At 33.3% G+C, this 26,708-nt stretch overlaps 1 protein-coding gene across 4 annotated transcripts in view; it reads right to left on the bottom strand.

Annotated features, from left to right (window-relative positions):
• Positions 1-26,708, bottom strand: part of ATG2B (autophagy related 2B) — a 138,179-nt gene that overhangs the window by 75,012 nt on the left and 36,459 nt on the right. For 3 of the 4 annotated variants that reach the window (XM_001367856.3, XM_007473621.2, XM_016424156.2), the window contains 9 exons: positions 25,087-25,266; positions 21,743-21,839; positions 21,117-21,299; positions 12,583-12,737; positions 12,380-12,488; positions 11,406-11,667; positions 10,479-10,629; positions 9,217-9,309; positions 8,810-8,998 (listed from right to left, as the gene is read on the bottom strand). In XM_001367856.3, the coding sequence (XP_001367893.1) occupies positions 8,810-8,998; positions 9,217-9,309; positions 10,479-10,629; positions 11,406-11,667; positions 12,380-12,488; positions 12,583-12,737; positions 21,117-21,299; positions 21,743-21,839; positions 25,087-25,266 (1,419 nt within the window). The remainder of the gene's footprint in view (positions 1-8,809; positions 8,999-9,216; positions 9,310-10,478; positions 10,630-11,405; positions 11,668-12,379; positions 12,489-12,582; positions 12,738-21,116; positions 21,300-21,742; positions 21,840-25,086; positions 25,267-26,708) is intronic. The other variant, XM_007473620.2, reaches the window with a different exon arrangement.

The raw sequence follows: 26,708 nt of genomic DNA, 5'->3' as shown, positions 1-26,708 counted from the left end.
AATCAAAACAGAATCACAAAGACTTTACAAAATAAGCACAACATATCAAAGTTGAAAATTAAACAGGGCTTTAAAATGTGAAATGAATCTGAATTGGGAGCAGTTAGATGGCTCAATGGCTTGAGAGCCAAGAGATCTTGGCTTCAAATCTGGCCTCAAATACTTCCAAACTATGTGACCCTGGGCAAGCCATTTAACTCCCATTGCCTAGCTTTTATCACTTTTCTGCCTTAGAACCAATACACAAAATTGATTCAAGGATGGAAGGTATGGGTTTTTATTTTAAAAAGAAAAAAGAAGAATCTGAATTGTAATAGTAAACAATTACAATTAAGTAAAAATTAGTCATATCCTTTGAAAGCTCAATTTCATAGGTTTTCCCAAGAAGGAATAACCAAGCAGTGATAAGAAACAAAATGACACTCAACAGAATGTTAAGATGAATTATTTAAAATATAGCATATAAGACAGTATGGGAGACATTGGGTTTGGATCAACATCTTACACCCTACACCAAGTTAAACTCAGAATGGACCTGAATATAAAGAAGGAAACTATAAATAAATTAGGTGAATACAGAATAGTATACATGTCAGAGCTTTGGGAAAGGAAAGATTTTGAGACCAAGTAAGAGTTAGAAAAAAATCACAAAATGTAAAATAATTTTGATTACATTAAATTAAAAAGGGTTTGTACAAACAAAACCAATGCAACCAAAATTAGAAGGGGAGCAACAAACTGGGAAAATATCTTCATAACAAAAACCTCTGACAAAGGTCTAATTACTCAAATTTACGAAGAGAAAAATCAATTGTACAAAAATTCAAGTCATTCCCCAGTTGATAAATGGACAAGGGACATGAATAGGCAATTTTCAGATAAAGAAATCAAAACTATCAATAAGCACATGAAAAAATGTTCTAAATCTCATAATCAGAGAGATGCAAATCAAAACAACTCTCAGGTATGACCTCACACCTAGCAGATTGGCTAACATGACAGCAAATCAAAGTAATAACTGTTGGAGGGGATGTGGACATTAATGCCTTGCTGGTGGAGTTGTGAACTGATCCAACCATTCTGGAGGGCAGTTTGGAACTATGTTCAAAGGGTGCTAAAAGACTGTCTGCCCTTTGAGCCAGTCATAGCACTGATGGGTTTGTATCCCAAAGAGATAATAAGGAAAAAGACTTGTACAAAAATATTCATAGCTGTGCTCTTTGTGGTGGCAAAAAAAATTGGAAAATGAGGTGATGCCCTTCAATTGGAGAATGGTTGAACAAATTGTGGTATATGTTGGTGATGGAATACTATTGTGCTCAAAGGAATAATAAACTAGAGGAATTCCATGTGAACTGGAACGACCCCCAGGAACTGATACAAAGCAAAAGGAGCAGAACCAAGAGAAGATTATTAACAGAGACCGATATGCTGTGGTACAATGGAATGTAATGGACTTCTTCATTAGTGGCAGTGCAGTGATCCTGAACAACTCGGAGGGATTTACAAGAAAGAACACTATCCATATTCAGAAGAAAAACTGTGGGAACAGAAACACAGAAGATTAACAATTGGGTCAAGGGGGATATGATTGCAGATGTACACTCTAAATAATCATCCTAGTGCAAACACCTACAACATGAAAATAGGTTTTGATCACAGGCATTACAGTCAACTATAGGAGGGGATAGGAGAAAGGGAGGGAAAGAATATGATTCTTGAAGCCAAGGAATAATGTTCTAAATTAACTAATAAAATTTTCAAAAAAGAGAAAAAGAAAAAAATAAAATAAAATATATAGACACTGTTCATATCTGCAATCTATTAGGAAATATGTAATAAAATGTTTTTGTTATCTTAATGGCCAATCCCATGATTCTTAACTACACTAGAAACTTGTTTTCAAATTAAATGCACCAAAAAAAAAAAATCCCTCAGGTTCTGAATATATATATATATATATATATAGATAGATAGATAGATAGATAGATAGATAGATATAGATATATATATATATATTTTTTTTTAAACCCTTCCTTTCCATCTCGGGAATAAGGGATAGGCAAAGGGGGTTAAGTGACTTGCCCAGGGTCACACAGCTGGGAAGTGTCTGAGGCCAGATTTGAACATAGGACCTCCTGTCTCTAGGCATGGCTCTCAATCCACCTGAGCTACCCAGCTGCCTCTTTTAATATTTTTTAAATGTGCCAGTAAGTTAGTATATTTTTACCAAATGACTTGCAACAATATTTTTTCTCACAATTAAATAGTACTTTGGGGAGTGTTTTCTGATATTATAAGTATTATTATATGTTTTTCCAGAAAAATCAAAGGAAGGTGGAAAGAACAAAGCAAAATATTTTTAACTGTGATGTTCCACATTCCCATTGTCACTTGTTTTTTAAATTTCTACTGGGAAAATGTAATAAGTATTTGAATGATAAATGATATCTAAAGATCAGGGCTTCTCCCTTTCTCCCTTCCTCCCTTCCTCTCTCCCATTATAATTGCTTCTTCTTTGGTTTTTCTAAATCAACTCAGGGTGAGTTTTATGATGTCTCAAATAAAATACTCTTTCTCTTCTCTAAGATTAAGTACGTGGTTTACTGGAGAAGGGAAATACAGGGAAATGGAAAGAAAGAAGGTTTGGAGATTCCCTAATACTAGAATAAGTCTTGGGTTGGAGGATGGTGAAATATAGTTCAGTTTGGGAAAATGGGCTGATAGGTCCAGAAGTTCAGTCACTATTATCACAGCAGAGAAATCAGAGAGAGCTGGACTTTTGTCCTTCTTTCTTTCTGTCCCCAAGCCAAGAGACCCTTCTCCTTTCTGTCTTCAAGGCTAAAGACTTCAGACTTCAGTTGGTCAGATCTTTTTTTCCCAACAATCTATCCTGGTCACATTCCTAAAAGAATGTTCTCTTTTGAGTGACAGGTCAGCAGTCTCAGAAATTGCATCTCTGTTGCAGGCTTTTCCATTTTCTCATTTCCACATCATTACAAAAAACCTACTTATGGCTAAACATATCTCCCTTAGGCATGGAAAAAACTAGAAGGTCAAAATGCTGTCATAAAGTTTCACTTCCTCTTTGATCAAGAGAATGGCATATCCCCCACAAAAGAGTAAAAGTGCTACACAAATAGCACAACATATTCTGAACCAGGTTTTATGTGGCTTTCTTTTCCAGTTATCACAGTACTGCTGTAGATAAGCCTAACATCATTTCAGCAACAGAGTAATTAATTAGGAAGACAAGGAGTAATTTTTTGTTAAGTAACATCTTGTGATTCACAGAAACTTATGTATTCTTAGTGAAAGAATAAAAAAAAATACTAAGCCACTTTGGGACAAAAAAGTTTGTGAAGTGGATTCCTAAAAACACTAAGTGATACCAAAAGTATCACTCCCTTACTCAAACTTCAGGGGTTCTCTATTGACTACAGAACAGAGCACACTTCATTTGGCTTTTAAAGGCCCATCACCAACTGGGTCCCAACTACCTTCCCTCTCTAATTAAACATTGATCTTTTTAGTGTATTCTATATTCCAGTCAAATAAATCTTTTTGTTGTTCCTCACACATATTTCATCTCACATTTCTGCCTTTGTACTGATCATCTGTCATGCCTCAAATTCTCTTCTAGGCTCCAAAATATATGACGCTTTCCCCTCCTTCAATCATCCTCCTTCAATCAAATCAGCTCAAGATTCAGATTTAAAGGATTTGGAATAATTCTGAATAGCTTTCCAAAATATATCTACCACTTCATAGCTTCATCAACAAAGTATGACTGTGATCATCTTTCCACAACCTCTCCAACATTGATTACTGCCATTTTTATAAACTATAAGGTGAAATCTCAAGGTTGTTTTGATTTATATTTCTTTAATTTATTAAGTGATCTGAAGCATTTTTCATGTGGTTGAAAATACTTTACAGTTCTTTTCATAGCTTTTGACTATCTATTGGGGAAGTCATTATTCTTACATGTATTTGTTAACTGTTTAACATCTTGTTTTTTACTATCTAATACCCTTCTTATCCTAGATACATTAATGTCACAGAAGCTTTTCAATTTCAAGCAATCAAATTTTATATTTTATCTTTTGTAATTACCTCTATTTCTTTTATGCAAAGATGTGAGGCATATGATCTCTCATCTAATTTTTTTTTTAAAACAGGCAGCTTTCAAGGGAAAGCATACAAGTTATCAACAATCACAGGTAAAGTCCTCCTATTATTAATAATAAGATAAACACATTAAAAACTACAAGAAACTCTACTTCACATTCACTTTACTGACAAAAGAGGAAAAAGACAATTGTGAAGGATTTGAGGTAATAATGCCTGTTGGAAAATCTATTCAATCCTGTATTAATCTTAGATAGTATGATAGGGAGAGGACACTTGCAAAAGACTGTGTAATGCAAAAGTTAGAGTGACTGATAGGAGCATGTGACTAAGAGTCACATGGGAGCCTAAAGGTCAGGATCTGGGTAAAGATTCTAAGGTCCCAAGAATCTTGGGACTTCTCTCCTGATGGACCTGGAGTTGGAGGTTTGAAAACAGATTTCTGGCTTTTTCGTGATACCAGCTGAAGAGAGGAATATTTTGAACTGGCTGCTGGCAGCTTGAAAGGAAGACTGAGGATCCACTTCTCCACTGGACCTGTTTTATTCAGCTTTCATCTGAAGATCCTGGCCCATTTGACTGAACTCCACTTGTGAGATCTGGTTATTGAGGAAACTTATTGTTTTAGCTTAGATAAGATAGGTTAAGATAGATTTATAGAAATTAGGGTATAAGTTTAATTTTAATAATTCTTCTAACCCCTTTTCCTTCTTCCCTTTTCTAAACAATAAATCTGGAATTTTTATATGTTTCCTTCTTGTTCATTCCCCTACCAAATCCCACTACTATAACAGCAATTAGGAATTATACTCCAAAAGCTACTAACCCTTTGACTCAGTGGCATCACTATTTGCCAAAATATTCCAAAGAGATCAAAGAAAAAGAGAAAGAGCCCACATATACAAAAATACTTATATAGAAGGCCCTTTTTTGTTTTAACAAAGAATTAGAATCTTGTATAAAACAATTTGGAAATAGCTGAACAAATAATGGCATACAAATGTAATGAAATATTACTATACTATAGACAGATTCAGAGAAACTTAGAAGACTGGTATGAATTCTTACAGAGTAAAGTGAACAGAACCAGTGACTATACATTGTATATATAGGTTTTGATCAAGGGCACATGTAAAACCCAGTGGAATTGCAGTCAGCTATGGGAGGGGGCAAAGGGAAGGGAGGGAAAGAAATGTATACATTGACTATAACAATGTAGAGAAAAACAAACTTTAAAATAATGGAAAGCTCTGATGAAACAATCCCTATCACTTGGTTGAAAAGTGATACAATGGTGGTATACAAAATAAGACAATCATTTTTATACACTTTTTTTTTTGTTTTACTATACTTATAGGTTATAAAATAGGGCTTTTATTTCCTTATGGGGAGTGCACAATTTGGAAGTAGAGTACTTATAATAGGGGAAAAAAAGAAAAAGACAAAAAATATGCCAATGTAATACTTAAAAGAGAATAGAAATTCAAAGCAAAAACATGTAAGAAAGGTAATGTTGGTGCTACTATGTTAAATTATACACATACACACATATTTTAAAGGTAAAAAGATTGATAGCTTCAAGCAGTTCTCTTTTTCTGCTCTTCTCTGTACATGAAAATGCTAGTTTGCTGATGATTTTCTAATTTGTTATAAAAAGATTTTAAATCAATTTCAAAAAATGCTTTTTGAAGTATTCCCTGCTCATATCTCACAAATTCAGGTTTGCATAAAGGATTTAGTCATCCATTTCTTTTACAGACTATAAAGGAGAATGCAATGTTAACATCACAAAACTATTAAAATTAAAAATCCAACACAAGCAATATTTTTAAATGGAATCTAAATCTATTGACTATATTTGATTTAGCCTGGAAATGAGTATAGATACTATTAAATAAATCTAAGCACAACATTTTCTGGTTTCTTTAAAAAGGAATAAAAAATATCAATCGGTAAAATTTATCCAGAAAACCCTTTTTAATTTCCCAGTTATAGATGAAATGAGCAACAATTTGAAATAAAATTCCTTTTTGATATTACAGGATGTTTATCACCAACAGAAGATACACAAGGAAAAGAACCAAACAACCAAAATCAATTCCATTGTTTTTGGTCATTTAAGAAATATAAAAACCTTTAAAACTTCTACATCAGGATGAACATTAGGTTTTAAGTCAACCTTGCCCATTTAATACTCTCATTATGAGTATTAATGAGAATTAATTTTTGAGAATTAATGAGAATTAATAATTCTCATCTCTTGCCTCTTAGTCTTTCCCTTATATATTTTCTTTTTTAATATTCATTCTCTTTAATACTGTACTTAATTCTATTTTAATACTGTGTTCTATTCCTAACCTACTTTTAGAAAATAAACATAATAATCCAATACTCATGAAAGCTCCTCACATATCACTAGTCTATATCTGATAACTACTGAAATCTGTATTACAAATACTCATTAGTCATCTAGGATTTGATCTGGCTCATTAGAGATAGGTAAACAGCACACCACTGAGAATACAACATGTGAAGAGAGGGACAAAATAAGAGACACTTTTTAAATACTTATGCTTCCATGGACCTCTGATCACAAAAGTACAGGTGTATCCTGCTCCATCTAGGTCCTCTTATTCTGAGACTTTTGTCCATATCTCTTTTATAAAGTTCATATTTTACCACCAGAAAATTCAGCTTTTAATTTCACAGCTATCTTATTTTATGCTGTAAAGTTACATATATTAGAAGGAAGGATCAGAACTTCTAATGGACAGTAAGACACAAAGAGCAAAATTGTCAAACCTCACCTAATACTGGGCAAACAAATGCCTTGTAATAAGATTCTTGATTAAATAAAAATTAATGACAAGGAATGATAAAGAAAATTGACCTAAGAGAGCTGTTAGGACAGCCTTCTAAATAAAAATTATTGCTAAAAAATTTATAGCAATAGAGAATTTATTCACATATGGGTATCTCTTCCACATCACAGGGGTTAGGGGCACAACACTCCCACATTCTGGAAAATCCCCATGCATATTTTTACTTTCCTTCTGTAACAAGAAGTCTGAATTTTTCCTTTTTATTTTATGGAGTGTTTACATAAACTCATTACTTCAGTGAAGTATGTGATCAAAACCTGTACATAGATAGTTCTATGTTTTATAAAAATGAGTTTCTAGGTTTTTTTTTTCTGTGTTATCTACTGGCCTTCACATGTCATCTAAGGCTTCCACAAAACTCCAAAAAAATACCCATTGAATTGAAAATTTCTTATACCGACCTGCAATATATCAAAACTGTAATGGGGAATGTTGCAAAGTGTGAAAGGAAAATTCCCTACCCCCTTATATGAGGATTAGATTTTAATGTTAACAGCAGTCTTTAGATAATCATAATTGTAATTCTAAGATAGTTAATGTTAGCATAAGTAATGATCTTAGTAGATCTTTTATGATTACTTTAGTATAAGAATTAAGGTTTTGAATTAAGTAAATAACTGCTTTAGCATAGGCCTTAATGTAAGCCCCACCCCTCAAAGCTGCTATATCATGCACCCCTAACAATCATGGTCCTGAACTTGTGACTGGGTCTTCATTAGCATGGAGGCTTTTGCCTCAGTTAGAAGCCTGGTGACACCCCTTCACCTTTGTATACACTCTACTGTACATCATCAGGCTTTTGCCCTGCTCTAGGGCCTGGCACCTCCTCCTTAGCCTAGTCTTCTTAGTATATATAATCCTGGACATCATCAAGCTTAGATAGTAGGGTTCAGGCTTTCCCATTCCCCCCCTTGTCTATCAAGTGACTTCTTCTACCAAAGAGAAGTTATTTCCTGACTACTTCAACCAATCCACATCTATTTTTAACGTGGTCTTGGATTATTTTTAACTTGGTATAAGAATTGTGATATTCTTTGGGGTATATAGGAAGGTCTATCACAGTGCTTGGGGTCTTTTGGTCCCAACCAGAATTCCAGCTTTATTGGGAAACCGGCCCACTCCAAATAAACCTATTTCTTTATGGCTCAGAGACTTTGATTTCTGTTCTCGTGGTTATAAATTACACAGTAAATGTGGAAGGGATACCTACATTTCCCTGAACCTGACTTAATAGTATCTGATCTCAGTCCATCAGCTATACAAATCGTGACTAATCAAATTATTTTGTTTTACAGGGAATTAAGCTATTAAGTCTCACTTCATTCATATTTGATTTACTGTTAGAAGATGAATAGATCATGATTATAACATCAGACATGACAGAAGTAGATAGTCAGTCTTAAAGTGAGGAAGATCTACTTGGATTCAATGGTCTCTGGAATATACTGACCACATGATCCTGGAGAAATCACTGAACCATTCTGTGCCCCTAAGATTATTAGTTGCAGAACAGCTGCTGAACTATACTGGTGGAGAGTTTCCTAACCAGGTCCTCTTAACAAAATCAAAAATCAAGACAAAAAAGGAAAAACAACTTGGCATTCATGATACTCTTAAAAGATACATTCTACTTTCAAACTTTGCCATGAGAAAGAATTATATGACATTCACCTAGCTTCCAACAAGTTTTTGTTGTGTAAAACAGTATTTGCATGAGCCAAGAAATTCCCATATCTTCATAAAAGACAGTTGAGGTTGGTTCTAAGTATAGCTGATATATTTGCACTGACACTTACCAGACTTATGTGCTTGTTATAAGACGTATACATATGAGAAGCCATCATCTCCACTGTGGTAAGTTTCTGTGGTTGAAGCAAGGAATTTAACCTATCTACGATACTGATATCCAGTTCACAAAACACTGGATTTAATTTGATATGTAATTCTGCTTTCTGAGGAACTGAACTAAGTCGTGCTTGACTGCCCTAAAAAAAAAGAAATATTAATATTAATTAAAATAATAATAACAACAAAAATCTCCAGCATGTATAGAATTGATTTAAGGTTTACAAAGCATTTTATAAATATTTTATTATTTCATCCAAATAAAATAAAACACAAGAGAAAGACACATAAGAAGTCCAGTAAGTCTCTATTTCAAAAGAGGAAAAATATGTGGTACTAACTCAAAAGTAAAACTTACCTGGGGTCCTCTATTATCAGAATGTTTATAATGAAGCTGAAGACATGTAGGAGGGTGTAAATCACTTCCTTTTTTGGAATGAAACCTTAAAAGCTAAAAATAAAAGCACTAATATTAAATATTTAAATAAGAATATTTATCCTGAAATCTTTTACTAGTTTTTCTAAAGTATCACAGAATAAACTATTTCTCAGATTCTTTATTATTTCATGTTATAAGAAAATAACTCTAGAAATTATATTTTCCAAAAATGCAAAAGGCTAACAGTAGCCAAATGAGAAAAAAAGTATGAACATAGTATCTAAATTACTAACATACTATTGAATTTATGCATTAAATTTTGAGAGACTGCATTTCTTTTCTAAATCATTTGCCCTGCTTTGAAAGGCAGCATAGTATGGTAGGAAGAACAGAAGGCTAGCAGTAAGAAGTTCTCATTTGTTTCCCAGTCACAATAAAGTCATTCTACCTCTCTGAGCATCATCAGTAAAAAAAATAAATGATCTACTATCTTACCTCACAGAGTTAAGTGCTTTGTAAACTATAAAGTGAGATATAAGCAAATAATTTTAATTCTATATTTTGATACTTCATGGAGATGTGAATTAATCCACACAGCCTATCCTTCCACTTTTATTGATATAGAACATAAACCCTAGAAGACTTAGTAGATCATTTAAAAAGTTAGTGTTGCAAAAAAAATTTAACACCGATAGCCAACCCTCTAGTGTTTAACATCTCTGAACTTAAGCTGATTTGTAGATAATAGGCACAAAGTACATGCCTAGACCATATTTAAAGATTGGTGGGACTTGCCATAGATGGTGCTCCATAAACTTTCAAAAACTCAGTCATCTTCTAGTATAATAATGAAGAATTAGCCATTTTAAACAATATATTTAATATAATCATTCTTTGAATAAGAAGAATCTCAGGAAAAGACACTGGGTAAACTCCTAGTAGTTTATATCATAGTATCATATCAAATATATGATATATACCCATAACTACATTCTAAAAATTTGACTAAAGCTAAAGCTGTCTTGAAGATGAGTGACATAAAAATCTATTTTTTCCCATCTGACAAGCAGAAATAAGGAAATTCATTGAAAAACTTGTGTAGGTTCTTATGATGTCCCTTGAAAACTTACATTAAAATACATCATAACAAAACAAAAGTGTACTAATTCTTTTATATATGCTATACTACACTTAATTTATTAGAGTTAAGAGAAAAAGTGTCAAAATAAAATTATTATTACCTCTGTGTAATGTGTAGAAACAGTATGAGAATCAGTAGGAAACAAGCATTCCAAAAGCTCCATTTGCGCAACTGACATATCAGTACTAAAATACTGAGAAGCCGATCTTTGTCTTTGTTCATAGGATATTTTGACACCCATACCAATAAATCTGTTGCAAAAAATATAACATTTGAAAAAATACATCTACTTGAGAACATTTATGTATAACAATTTCTGATCCTTCACACCACTGAGCCTCAACAGTCTTTGTCTTATTTTGTCTTTGTCTTATTCCTCTTTTACATCATCTGCCTCGTGGGTATTTAAGTAGTACTCCCTCACCTATTGAATTTCAAGCTCCTTAAGGGCAAGAACTATATGAATGTCTTATTTAACAAAATACAGTGCCATTAAATAAATATTAGCTTATTTACCATGTCTGATAGTTTAGAGCTATAGGTAACATTTCTCAAGATGTTAAATGTAAAGATAAAATATTCACTATTTTTTCCACAGAATAAAAAATTGCTTCCTGATGCTTGCTACTAACAATTATTATCAGATAGGATAGATATAGACATCACTTTTTGTTTCTTCCACAAACTCTGTACCATTTTGCCCAATACACTAAAGTAGTAAGAACTACTAATTCGAATGGTAACAAAGCATCTAGAATGCTACTTAAAATAGGGTTGGCATAATACCAAGTTATGGAAGAGACCAGAAAATTTCTAGATTCCATCTTAGAGTTAGACAACTTTTTTTCCTGAAAAACCTAAATATGCTAGATTCTGATGTACATAGAGAACATTACAACATTCACTTTCCATTCATTTACTTTTAAAGGTTAACTTAAAATATGAACTGTAATAAGTCACAATTACTTTTTTAAAATCACTACTTCTTTACTTACTTCAATAGCAAAAATTAAGAAACTACATGTACCTAAGATGATCATGGGAGCAAGCCTCTGCAAATACTTCTCTGAAGGATGTAAAATCATGTGCCAGAAATTTCCCTGGATCAATCTTTTCTATGCAAGTAAAGAAATACAATGCCATTGAAGTCAATGGATTAAGGTTCAGAGAAGTTTCAGGTGGTGATAAAGGATCGATGTGAAGTACAGAAGCTGAAAAAGTTCCCACAGCTAATCTAAAAATAAGTTCAGGCCTGGATTCATCCAGTGAAACAGATCTGGAAGGAAGAGCTGAAACACACAAATAAGTTTCGAATTATTTCCTATGAATTTAATTTTCTATAGCAATATACAACATCAAGTTTTGTAAAACATTTACTCATGTAATAACTTAAAAAATAAGATTATCAAAGCAGTTTAAATGACATCAGGAAATATATATACATATATTTTTTTAAAGAGAAAAGAAATTCAGTTATCCATCTGTATCTCATATCCAGGGTCCTTGATTCGTGAAGTAGGAAAGAATATGTTACAAGAGTAAATGTGTGAACAAGGCTTTTGCAATTTTAAAAAAAGTATTGAAAAAAGTTAAAGATTAACCAAAATCTGCTCACCAAATCTTCCTTTATGCCTTGTGTTTATTTCAATTAAATTTTGCAGAGAAGAAACCTGAGGTTCTCTTTCAAAGAAAGTATAAACAGTAAAACAAAAATCAGATGGTTAAGACTCCTGCACTATAATAATAAAATTTAACTTTTATGGTGTATGTTTTCAATGAAAATATTAATATTTAAGAGTTCTATGTTAACATGAAATTGATAGTTCAGCTGCTTCATTTTCTTCATAAATTACAGTATTCTGAATTCCCTAAACTAGTATTTTGTATTATGGTGAAAACATGAAAGCAGCAATTTGTAAAGAAAATAAATCAAAGATTTTCAACAGGAAGATTATTATGAAGAAAGAATAAATGAAAAAAGTCACTTTTATTTTTACTTACAAGTTCTTCGTAAAGAAGTTTGGTGAATTAAGTTAGATGAAAACGGAGGTCCTTTGAGTGGTTGTTCCTCTTTATGCTGATCAAGAAAGTCACCCCAAGTTGGCTGAAGCTATAATAGAAAAACACAGTTGCAGGACAAAAATGCATAATTTTGAAAGAACACAGTAACAAGAACACAATAACCAGAATAAGTTATAATTTACCACAGTGGCACTCAATGGAGATCCTGCTGGAGTATTTGTGAATGTACTAGTTAAGGAGAGATCAAGATCCATATTTGGGGGATCTCCAAGAGGAGGAAGAGATGAGAGACTATGGGACATATCCATATCAGCCATGGAGAAGAAAACTTCTTCTTCTGGGAAAAAATATACTATGTTAATTTCATTGTAAATGCACATGATCTAATTTTTTAAATAAAGTGGCACATTTCAAATGATCCTACATGTTGAAGATTAGAAATGTACATTACTACAAAAAAGGATAACAACTTATTTATACTTGAGAAACACTTTTTAGTAAGGCAGAAAAAATAATTCAATAGTTCAGTGGAACTAGGATTCCATCAGTGGTGATAGCCTTTCCAACTGTAAGGATCACAACTCATCTATTCCTTCTCATGCAGTGCAATTCCTATCAAAGACCTCCCAAAAAGCTTCCATAGAAGATCCACTGAAAATGACACATGTTATCTTCTAGCTCTTTTAGCATTACTACTAACATACTATATACATAAGCATGTCATGCTCACCTAGGCTTTTGCAAGGCTCAGTCCATGCCTGAAGAGAAGCAGCTTAGGACACAAGAAAGGTGGAACAAACAACTCTGACAGAAAATCCTGAACTTTCTAATCCTGCTTTCTTCAACTGGAAAGACTTCTCCCCATTCACTGATACTCGGCCTGGGTTCATTCTCCTATTGTTAAATATATTCCTACCCTCTTAATTTCCCTATCTCAATAATGAACCCCCAAATTGCTAAAGAATATCTTCACTCCCAAGCCTCATATATCCAATCTATCATTCCAACCACTTCAACTTTACTATCTATTGCCCCCAAGTGACCCACTCCAGATATGCCCATTCATTCCATTTTACTTCTGGAATTCCTGTTCTATAATTAAGAAACTTCATCTTAAATCTCTCTTGTTCTCATTTCTTTCATCTTTTTACACTCTACACAGTGAATTTCCTGCCATCCTTTTCAACATTAGCTTCATTTTCTCTCATATTCCCTAAATCACTGGTCTTGATAAGGGACTTGGAACTATTTTTTGCTCCACATGACCACTTCCTCTCTTGTAACTGCCACCACTTAACAATCTATCTATCTTCTTTTTATGTTCATGATATCCAAATTTAACACCCAATCCAAATCCTGGTGGCCATTATCTAGGCTCCCAGGACATTCTCCTTCCGTTCTAAATGAATTTAGTGCCTCATAATTACCTTTTCCACTCCAACCCCTGCCTTCATATTATATTTCTTACATGTTGATGTTCCTTCAAATGCCCTAACTCCATAAGATTTTCAGTCTCCTACACTCTCATGCCCTATTCCTCCATTCCATATCAGTTATATACCAAGATCATGATCTTCCCCTGAGTCAAAAAAAGTTTCATTTCTAGATTCAAGAACTACAAAATTCCTTTGTAAGTCCATCTCTCCCTTTGCCTTACAACCTTAAAACTTTCATCCTCACAATCACCTCCTATCCTCACTAATCTCCTGTTTTGGCTACACACTCTCCTATTTTCTCAATCTCAACTCCTTGGTGAACCAACTGAACTCTACAATATGCTCTATTCCTAAACTCCTTATTCCCTGTTCTCGTGTCTTGATAAAATTCAATCATGAATTCTTTTTTAATCCTCTTCCTTTATTCCTAGTCATGTGATTGTAAGAATTAAATTTAAAAGACTTGTGTCTTTAGAATCTTATAAAAGTTTATTCCAATTACCTTGATAGGTAAAGGCAAAGAGAGAGAGAAAAAGCATATTCTAGCTAGCCACATGGGTGTCTCAACATGGCTCTTTCAGTCACCTTTTTCTTGACCAGTCACTGCAGAAAAGGAGAGAGGCTACTTCTTCCTCTCCAACCTTTTAACCTCCCTCTCCCTTTCAAGTCAAACTCAATCATGTCTGGATCAGACTAAGAGTCATATAACCCATAGTAGATGATGTAATAAGGAGTACAGGGACACAGGTAAGACCCCATGTGTAATCCTGGGAGAAGGTTTTCTTCATGCAATCCCCACTTTGATTCAATGGGGAGAACTGACATGTTAATCTCCTAGAAAACCCCAAGTGAGGAGATTTTAACATGTTAATCTCCCAAAGAATCAAAGAGGGGGATGGTGTGAGAAAAGTTCTCCCCTTTCCCTCCCTCTGGATAACACAGCTGGCATGCATCTGCATCACCTATGTCACCAAGCATGGGTAGCAGGATTGTGGTCTATGCATTTGATCCCAGATATGATTATGAACTTGATCCAAATGTAAAAGAAGGAAAAAAAGCAATGTTTCAGGAAGTATTTGCTCTCTATTTCTCTGATGGCTGGCCAAGAAGAAGGTAGTTGAGAGAGTCCATATTGGGAGCAACCACATGGCTGGCTAGAATAGGCTTTTCTTCTCTCTATCTTTTCCTATCCAAGTAAATACTAATAAACTTTATGAAAATATAAGGACCAGAGTCCTAATTTAACTCTTGCATGCTGCAGAACAGAACTAGAAGTCATTACACCATTCTTAATGAAACCACTAAAAATCTAATTTTTCTTTACTTCTCTGTACTTGATAAACATCAGTTAATATGAACATTTATAACACAGTGTAACCAGAAGTCTCAGTTCAGTTTTAAGTCTATTAGCTTTAGTTTTAAGCTTAACTTAAAACTCAACTAAGACTTCTGGGACACTATATATAACAAAGAAAAAAAAGAGGACAATTAATAAAACCACAAATCTTTATTATAAGCTGCTTGCCTTTTTTTAAAGCATATAATTGAAAATGTTCACTTTAAAGTCATCCCTCTTATATGTATGTGCCAATCTAAACCACCTCTTCTCTTCTGTGCATTGTGATAAACATTTCAATGACCCACTAATATTTCTTCTTTTTTAGACATTTCAATCACTTAAGTCTCTTTTCTCCTTTCCTCCACTCTCAAATTCTACTCCAGATTTGTTTTTAAATCTCCCTTTTAGCAAATAAGCAGATAAATTTTAAAAACATCAAGAAGAAAGCATAGTCCAAACAATTCATATACTAGGTATGCCCAAAAATGCATATTTCATTCTACATCTCATCTCCATCATACCTCTTGATGAGGAAATATCATGATTCATCACTGGATGTCTGGAGTAGCGACTAGTCACTGTGCACTAATATGAGTCTAGATCTTTCAAAGTTATTTTTCTTTAAAATATAGTCACTTTATATATTATCCCATCTCAACTGGGCCCTCACTGATTCATTACTAAACCTAGTAACTATTTCAAATATTTTCTTTTTTCTCAACTCTTCCATATATCTTTCCATCCTTCCTCTCACTTAAGGAATTAGTCTCACAGTTGACTGAAAAAATTGAGGCCATTCACTGAAGAAGTCATTCTTGTGTATTATATACATATACACACACATACATATATATGTGTGCTATTTCAACCTCAAGAATATAATTCCTACTCTTGAGAACAGATGTTTTTGTATTTGCTTTGTATCTCCCCAAGTACTTAGCATAATACATGCTACAAAATAAGTGTTAAATAAATCACTGACTGAATGTCCAACTATTATATCTTATTCCAAGTTCCCCACACCTATACTTTTCTAATGATATTTTTTATTTTATGGGGTTTTTTTGGACTGGGTCTTCCTCTTATTGCACAAACTAAAGGTATAGTGGCCACACACAGGCCTGGTCCCAATACAAATTGGCAGATATGCTTTAACTTGTTTCACTTTTCCAATCTCAGCTGGTTCACCTCTCCTTTAGGCAGCCTGGTAGATTCCCACTCCTTGGAGATTCAATACCAGAGATGTCACAGAAGACCCAATCAGATTCAGCTTTACTATAGCTTACAAGTCCCAAACTCAACATGTCTTCCAGCCTCAGCCCTCCCAGCAAAAGAGACTACAGAAATGTATCATCACATGGAGTTAATCATATATTTTTATGAAATACTTTCCCTCAGCCATGCCACTGCTGGGTTTATACCCCAAAGAGATCATGGGGAAAAAGACCTGTACAAAAATATTTATAGCCGCATTCTTTGTGGTGGCAAAAAATTGAAAAATGAGGGGATGCCATCCAATTGGGAAATGGCTGAACAAAGTGTGCTATCTGTTGGTGATCTGTTGGTGATGGAATACTATTGTGCTCAAAGGAATAATCAACTGGAGGAATTCCATGTGAACTGGAACCACCACCAGAAACTGCAGAGTGAAAGGAGCAAAACCAGGAGAACATTATACACCGAGACTGATACACTGTGGTACCATCAACTGTAATGAACTTCTCTACTAGCAGTAATGCAATGATCCAGGACTATTCTGAGGGACTTGTAAGAAAGAATGCTATCCACATCCAGAGGAAGAACTGTGGGAATAGAAACACAGAAAAAAACAACTGCTTGATCACATGGTTTGATGGAGATATGAATGAGGATGTAGACTCTAAACAATCACCCTAGTGCAATAATCAATAATGTGGAAAGAGGTCTTGATCAATGGCACAAGCAAATTGCACATCAGCTATGGGAGATGGAGGGGAGGAGTAGGAGGGGAGAGAAAAAACAAGAATCATGTAACAATGGAAAAATATTCTAAATTAATTAATAAAATTTTTCAATTAAAAAATAAGTAAAACATAAAAAAGATATACTTTCCCTTACTTCTTGAATGCCTTGTATTAATAACAGTAATATGATGTTACCTACCTAAAACCAATTTCTGCCTCTATTGTACCTGGATCACATGACTGTAGGTTATCTCAGTAGCCTGGCTTCAAATCACTATTCAGCCCTTATATCATATTACACACATATTTCACTACTTCATTACAGCTCTCTTTTTTCCAGTTTTAGAACTTAATTCAATTCTCTGCCCCAATTACTCCAATGACCACTCCTCTAACTTTTCCAAAATATCCTTCAGTGGCCCCCACTTTCCATTTTTTAATATAATATATTCCCCTGTCCCATTCAAATCTAAGGTTTTTAAGGGTAAGGAATATTTTTCTATTTCTGTCACTAGCACTTAGTATAGTACTTAATAAATGTTTATTCATTCATTCATTCAAGTTACTTATCAAAATATATACTGACTTTGTTTGGAGTATCTTGCCAAGCTTTTCATAGAATTTCACTCTCTCTCCATGTTCTACAACAGATAATGACTAAATTGCAGTTCAGACTCTCATCAATCCTTTACTAAAATTCCACAACAGCTTCCTAATTAGTCTCTGTACTTCCAGTTTTATTTTCCTTTAACCAGCCCCTACCAAAGAAATCCCAAAACAGTATTTCTAAAGGTCAGCTTTAATTACCATGTTGCTCAAAGATTTTCAGTGGTCCATTATTGCCTCAAAGATAAATAATAACCCTTTAGCCTGTCATTTAAGATCCTCTACAATCTGGTTCCTACTTCCTTCCTGCCTTATTTCATATTCCTACCCTTCTTCACTCTATAATGCACAAAAACTGGATTCCCGAAACTCAATATTTTACCTCCTTCCCTAAAGCACTTGCAAAAGCTATATTTCCTTGAATGTATTTATTCTTCATCTCTACCTTTCAAATGTCTATCTTCAATCAATATATATTTTATTAAGTGTCTATTATGTGGCAATCATCATGCTAGCCTCTAGAGATAAAAGGGCCAAATGAAATGGCCCTAGCCCTGGAAGAGCCTACATTCTATTGGAGGGGGGGAAAGGGCACACATTAATAGCATATAAAATAAATTCAAGTTTATTTAGGGAAAGAAGGCACTAACAACTGTAGGAGCAAGGGAGTTGGGAAAAAACAGGGAACATTAGCAGAAGTGAGGAGAGAATACATTCTAGACAAGTAGGATAAGCATTAAATGTCACAGATAGTGGGGCACAATGTCGACTATGAGAAACACCAAAAAGGCCAGTTTAGTCTGCCTGGAAAATATGAAAGAGTCTAATGTATAATAAAACTAAATAGAGAAGTTTGTACTTAAACCAACAAGAAATTAGGAGATATTAGAGTTTACTGAGAAAGTCAATTAAAAGGTCAGACTTATCCATTAAGAAAATCACTTTGGTGGGACAGCTGGGTGGCTCAGTGGATTGAGAGTCAGACCCAGAGATGGGAGGTCCTGGGTTCAAATTTGACCTCAGACACTTCCTAACTCTGTGATCCTGTGCAAGTTACTTAACCCCCATTGCTTAGCCCTCTTCTGCCTTAGAACCAACATGCAGTATTGATTCTAAGATGGAAGGTAAGGGTTTAAAAAAAAATCACTTTGGCAGTTATGTGAATGAGGCTTAAGAATGAGGAGAGACTTGAGAAAGGGAGACCAATTAGAAGATAATTATATTAGTACAGAAGAGAGGATGATTTGAACTAGGCTAGGCTTATGAGCAGAAAGAAATTAAGAGAGATGTTCTAGATGTAAAATCAACAACATGACTAGATATGTTGGGGAAGGAAGGATCAAAAACAACTGCAAGACTGTGAACCTGGGTGACTAGAAATAGGGTGGCAGTAACCATGATAGAAATAGGGAAATTGAAGACTCAGCTAAGTTACTATTTTCTCCATTTATTTTTCTAATTGTCTAAGCTGTTACCATTCTCCTGGAGCACTTTATTCTTTTCCTTGCCTTTCTCACTCACATCTTGCATTATATGATACTTAACTACAATTAAGTTGATCCCAACAAAAAAATATCAATTTCTTCAAAAAAGATGATTTTATTTTTATCTCTATATTTTCATTGTCTTGCACATTAGCAATATAATACATGTTAATTTTGAAATGTACTACTCTCATACTGAATTTTTCTTTATACTATGTAACTTATATAGGTATTAATGTTTATTTTAAATTCTATCCTTTAATAAAAATACCAAAAAAAAGTGAATTTAAAATTTCTTACAAATTGTAGTATGTAGTCTGTTTCAAAATCTGAACAAAAATATATTATCTAATATTCTTACATTCATTTTTAAGTCCTCATTCCTAATATACATACACTTTTCTAGCATTCCAGTCTATTTTGTTCTCACACACTATTGAGAAAAAATCTGAATTCATCCTTGTGGCCCTTTAAAAAAATTTGTCCCTACGTTGGTAAGTATTATTTTAAAATTTAAGCTTCTATTTGATAGAAACCACTCAGCTTATACCAATTAACAGCTAGCACAGGATAAGGCACAACACAGATATTTTATTATTTTTATTTTGTGTCAATAATTTTTAAATGTTCTTTCATTTCAATATTTAAAAGGGAGTCTTAAAAGTGGGGAGTGATACTCAAATATCTAAAGTGTTGCCTTGGGAAAAAAGAAGTAGACCTAAATACCTGGCCACAGAGGTGAAAACTTAAAGACAAAACAGTAGTAATTATGAGAAAGCAAATTTCAATTCAATATACATTTCCTAATGTTTAGAAAATGTCCAAAACTAAACTGAACTTCCTTGGGAGCAATAAATTTCCTATTTCTTCATGCCCTTCAAGAAGAAAATCAAAGACTACATCAGATAAATTATAGATTCAAACATGAGGAAAGTATTAGGCTATATAACTTCTTGAGGCACTTTCAAATTGTGTAATTCTATTCTATAAGGCTAATTTTTATTGGTAATTGTATAGGTAATTGATAATATACAGAAATAGAATGACTTCTTTGGGAGGCAGCAATTTCTTAGCATTATAATTCTTCAAGAAGAAGCTGAATAACACCATCAGAGATGTAGATTCACTTAATTTGACAACATGACTTCTTAAGGTCCCTTCCAAATGTGAAATTCTATATCTGTGAAATAACTTTTTAAATTATATGTACTACTCTGTAGACTACATGTCATCACAATAGAAAATATCATGTTCAATAGTTAGAAATTCTGTGAATAAACAAAAAGTTTTGTATTAAATTTCAGTTTAAGCAAATCTAAACTACGGTGATAGAGATATTCAAACCATAATTTATGACAAAAATTTTAAAAAATTTAACGAATTAGAATAGCCTACTTAATAAAAATAATTATGGGTCTTTTTATAAAGAAATAAGGCTTTGTAAAATGATAATCTTTCAATTCTTCTTAACAATAAATCCAGATTTTCATATACTAAGTTTTCTTATAAGCAAGTAAACACAATCCACCTTTCCATTCAACCATATCCCAATCTTTGATTTTTAAATTAATTCTTTTTGTGCTTATTGATAGTAAAAATATTTTTAATGTGAAATGTGGATACTACTGTAGCACAAGAACTACTACAGCATAAGAATAGCTTGAAGAAAAGAGTGAGTGTGTGTGTGTGTGTCTGTGTCTGTCTGTCTGTGTGTCTGTGTGTGTGTCTCTCTCTCTTTCCTGGAGCCAGGAAATGGTGGAAAACTGCTTTAAGGTCCTTTGGATATTTTATTAACTAGACTCTACTACATGTCATCAAAGACGAATTTGACTTCTACAGAATTATAATCTATAGCAAATAGCTAATTATGAAAGCAAGATTCACATGAAATCATACTGAGGTACTCACCCCGGCTAGAAGGTGTTCTAGCAGACTCTGTTTCATAAAAACTCTGCTCAGATGATGCACCCACTGAAAGAGAGTCTCTTCGTAAACATCGATTCAATTCTAACTGAATCCGATATTCATCTTCCTGCTGCATTGGTCGATTTTTCCTATCTTTGGGGGGTAGCACTATTTTACCAGAATTCTCTGATTGTACACAAAAGGAAAAGAGGAAGTTCCTTAATGAATATTTAGATTAATTTAATCAAGTCTGTCTCCTACTTCCATCTCCCAAGAGCTATTCATCCAACATAAATAATTTTTTGACATAAATCTATAATGATTTTACATATCCATCATATTACATACAAGTCTAAGAAGTATATGTTATTAAGATAATTAAATATGCAAAATCTTTAAATGCTGGTTTTAAAGTTCTTTAAGTATTCCAGGCCAAAGAACTACAATATAACCATTTCTAAAACTAAACAAAAAAATTCAACAGAATTAATACAGCAATGCATGTTCATTTGTACCACAAGAATAACTACCATCTCTATTCAAAGTCACAATAAAATTTTAATATTCATTCTCACTCCTTCTAGTATATCTTCAATATTTTTCTTGTCAATAACACTTCATTTACTTGCCTGGTCCTGCTATAGCAGCCAAAAGGTCCAAAATCAAATGAACTTGCCTTGGAGAGAGGAATAGGTGTACTGAGTCTACATGCCCATCAACATCCAACTTGATAAGAAAAAAAAAGACAAGGCAAATTCATTCAGAAACACTAGAAATAAATTACTATGTATAAGTATATATGTAAAATTACTTCTAACCTATATATCAACTGTTTTTTGTCCTACATAAAAGCCAGTACATGTATGGGTAAAGAGGAAAGAGCTTTAGTCTCGTAGAATCTAAGTATCTAAAAATCGAAAGAACTATGAAAATCATGAAGAGCTTAAGAGGTGCTGATTTAGTAACAACCCAAACTCAGGTTCTCAACTCAATAAAATCCTTATTTAATTTTTATTAAATATATAATTCCACACTTGACTTTTTTCTTGTTTCTCTGTGTTTCCTTCAGGCTTTCCTTCATTTTTATAAAATACTTCAATGAAGCTCTTTTTCTCTTTCTTTTTGGCAACCCTATCACTAGATGTCCTCACCCTCCTTCCTCCCCCCTCTTCCCAGCTACACAATTTTTTTTGTAACAAATATATAAAGAAAAACAAATGAATGCCTCACTCTAGACTTTGAGAATCTATTATTTTGTTGTTGGAAAATAAGCAGCATGTTTTATCATCAGTTCCCAGGAATCAAGATTGGTCATTGTATTGAACACAGTTCTTAAATTCTTTCAAAGTTATTTTCTTTTAGAAAGTTCTTATTGTATACCATGTTATAGTTCTGCTCATTTCATTCTGCAATAGTTCACACAAGTCCCAAATTTCTCTGAAACTTTCTGTTGTTTTACATTATAACATAATAATCTCAAACTGTGGGAGTAAAAACACCAAGGAAAGGCAACTGCTTGACTACAGGGGTTGTGGGGATATGATTGAGAAGAGACGCTAAATGAGCACCCTAATGCAAATATCAACAACAAGAAAATGGGTTTGGAGCAAGGACACATGTGATACCCAGTGGAATCGCTCATTGGCTAGGGGAGGGGTGGTGGGAAGAGGGGAGGGAGGAAAAGAAAATGATCTGTTTCCAATGAATAATGTATGAAAATGACCAAATAAAATAATGTTTAAAAAATAAAAAACAAAAACAAAAAACACCACCCTGTTGATTTCAGAAAGAACTGGAAAGACCCAATTGATACATAGAGAAATAAGCAGAATCAAGAGAACATTGTACACAGTAAATAGAATATTGTGGAAGGATCAAATGTGATAAGACTTTGCTACTAACAACAAATGATCCAGGACAATTCTGAGGGTCTTATGAGAAATAATTCTATCCACATCTTGAGAAAGAACTGTTCGAGTAGAAATGCAGATGGAAACATATAATTTATCACTGTTTCCTTGGGTTTATGATTTGGGGTTTTGGTTTCATTTACAAAAATGAATAATATGGAAATGTATTTTGCACAATAATACATATATAACCCAGATTGAATTGCTTGTCAGCTCTGAGAGTGGGAAGGAAAAAAGAGAGGGAGACAATAAGGATCATAAAACTCCAGAAAACTTATCTGGAAATGTGTTATTAAAATAAAAAATCCAAACAAAAAACAAACAAACATAATAATCTTCCTTTTTGGAGGGCAGCTAAGAAGCTCAGTGGATTGAGAACCAGACTAGAGACAGGAGATTCTGAGTTCAAATCTGTGCTTAGACACTTCCTATCTTTGTGACTCTGAGCAAGGCACTTAATCCCAATTTCCTAGTCCTTATAACACTCTTCTGCCTTGGAAACAAAATATAGTATTAATTCTAAGACAGAAGATAAGGATTTAAAATATATCCTTCATGTTCACATGATGCAATTTGATCAGTTACTCCCCAAAAAACAGAGACCCTCTTATATTTCAGTTCTTTGCCACTGCAATAAGTGATTAAAAAACAATCCAACTATGGTTCCCTGTACTTCTTTTGAGATCTTTTGTAATCCTAATTGTCATCCAAAGTCTTACCTAGCCCTCAAAGTTGTGTATCCTTTGTAAATTTAATATACATGCCATCTAAGTGTCTTTACTCTAGACATTAATAAAAATGTTAAACAGAAAATATCCTTCAGTTTAGAAGAAGCATCGAATTTTCCAACATTCTATTGCATGAAGTACAGGACAAATTAATAGGACTCAAACTTTTAAGATGGTTATGTGATAGATAAAGAGGCTGACCCTGTCATATACAATTCAGCAACAATCAAAAAAGGCCATGAAATCAACACGTAAATCAATCAACCAACAAAAAGAAGCCAAAGATGGTCCCTGTCCTCAAAGACCTTACAGTCTAATCATTAACATGGTTTTTCTACTCCTTTAAAATATCATGGGATTATATGATTGTAATAAACAATGAAATCACAAGTGTCATTCCAAATATAATAAAACAAAATTAATCAACAAATATTTAATGTGTGCCTATTATTGGCCAGGTACTGAACTAGGTACTGAGAGAAACAAGTACAAAGAATGAAACAATCCATTCTCCTAATAAGCTTACCCTTAGAATAAAAAAAATAATCATCCAAGGAATAGTCAGCCAACACACAACTCAAGACTTCTGATAATTATATACATCTAAGGCAAATACTTTCTTTTAAAATCAATATAGTATTACAAATATTTTTTTAATTTAACCCTAATTTTATATATATTGAATAAAGTTTTCAAAATGAGAGAATATCATTCAAGCATAAAGTCTTATTGCTTTTCAAATATATTATTTTTTAAATATATTCTTCATTGGGAGACAGAGCTCCTCAACAATAAAACAGTTTTCTCTCCCAAAAATTTATAAAGCTTTATAAAAACAATCCTCTTCCATATAAGCACAGAAATAACTATTCAGTTCCATCTAAACTAGATCACTTCAAAATTACATAATAAAAATTATCTTTCAGAAATACTTTGAACTTCAACTCACCTTTCTCCTCACTTGAATTTTCTTTAGTGCATATACTAAGTATAAATTTATATAACTTCTCAATTATTTACACCAACAAAAACACGTTTCAAACTAAAAGATAAAATTTCTTCTCATTGCCTAAATGGTAGACATTAAGAAACTGTGGGAAAAATTTAATTCATAGGAATAATACAAGAGAAAAGAATTCAGGGATTAGCTGTAGCAACTATAACGAAAATGCCTAACTCTAACAAAAATGTGTTAGGCTATATAAAAGTAGTTGTGGATCAAATAAGCAAACTGATAGGCATTGTCCTAGTTACTTGGATTCTCCATTAATCTTTTCTTGTAATACAGAGATTAGAGATCATGCATTTATAAGAAAACAAAGCTAATAAACTAACCTTGGCTCCAGGAAGTACTTCGTTTTGCTTTAATGTGAGGCTCAGCTCCATTCTACCAATCATCCTCCCAATCTGAACAGGGGCAGAGGGTGCTACTTCTGGTAAATTTCTAGTGAGTTGTGGGTGTGGTTCATAAACAATTTTTGGATTCCAGCTAGGTGAAAGTTTTGGTTCAGTCTCCTATAAAATGCAACAAGAATGTTATGTTATCAAATTATGAAAACCACCCAGTTCTAATAAGTAATTCAATTTTCAAGTAAGCAGAGACCAAACATAGTAAAACATTAGCAGAATGGATAATGTAAATGTAAATCAAATTAAGAGAAAATACCTTCAAAAAATCAAGGCTTTTAAAAAAAAAGACAAATACAGGAATGTAATTCCTAATACAGGTATGTCACCAGATTAAGAAACTTTATATGAAAACTTGCAGCTTAAAAAACTTCAAACTGGAAGATTACTGTGAGCTAGGTCCAGTCCCACTCATGGCTCCAGGGGTTCTCGGCAAGTGAATGAAGAGTTAGGACAAAAAAATTAAAAATGGAAGCCAGCTGTGCATGGCTCCCAGCAGAAGATGCCTATATAGTATAAAAGAATCTTCTGCTTTATAAAGACCCACCAATTTTTTTCCATTAGTGCATGTACTGCTGTTAAAGTATGTTCTGCTTTATAGAAAAAGGGACTTAAAGTAACTTTTAAAAGAGTTTATACTTTTTAATCTACACTATAAATGATTCTTTAATTGATTTATCCTTTTTCTTAATAAAAGAAACAGAATCTTTAACTACAACACATTTTCAACTGAATTCAAATTTAAAAAACTTTTAAGTGCTTACGATGTGAAAGAGGCTACAACAGAAATAAAGTATTTTAGAGAAGGTTTAAGGTCGAAAGGAAATTGTATAATTCCATTTTGGATATGACTTTGAAATGGCAAAAGAGCATCCAAGTGGAGATTTTCCATAAGCAGTTATAGCTAAAATATTCACGCTTCAGGAGAGACTAGGACTAAAACATTGGACTAGTCACAAAATATTGAGTTTGAATTCTGCCTTAGACTTTTATTTACTAGCTGTATAACCCTGGGAAGTTATATAATCTTTCTAATCCCTCAGTTTCTTTATCTGTAAAATGAGGGGATTAGACTCAATAACCTCCAAAGTTCCTGCCAACTCTAAATATTTGATCCTATTACTAAATATTTAAATTCAGGAGAAAATCATGCAAAAAGAAATTCACAGGAGTGGGTGAAATCACCAAGAGAAAGTACAGAGAACAGTATCTTGGCAAATACCTACAAGCAGATAGGAAATGGACTATGTTGCAGCCAGGCAGAATATGAAAGATTAGTCAAACAGGTAGGTATATACAGTAGACAAGAGTTCCAGGAAAGAATAGTGTCACATAAGCCAAAGAAAGGGGAGACTATCCAAGAGAGGATGACTTAGTGTTATCAAAAACTGCAGAGATGGCCTTCTAAAGTAGTAATTAAAAAATAATTAATAACCTTAAAAAAAAAGTAGATTCAAAAGAAATCAAATTGCAAGAAGTTGAGAAGTGAGTTGATGCTAACAAAGTCAATGCAATGAATGGAATAACCTCTTTCTAGAATGGCAGGATCA

Source organism: Monodelphis domestica, chromosome 1, assembly GCF_027887165.1.
Source record: "Monodelphis domestica isolate mMonDom1 chromosome 1, mMonDom1.pri, whole genome shotgun sequence".
NCBI classification, from domain to species: Eukaryota; Metazoa; Chordata; class Mammalia; order Didelphimorphia; family Didelphidae; genus Monodelphis; species Monodelphis domestica.
The sequence above is the reverse complement of the archived record's forward strand: the minus strand, read 5'-3'. Positions and strand labels throughout refer to the sequence as shown.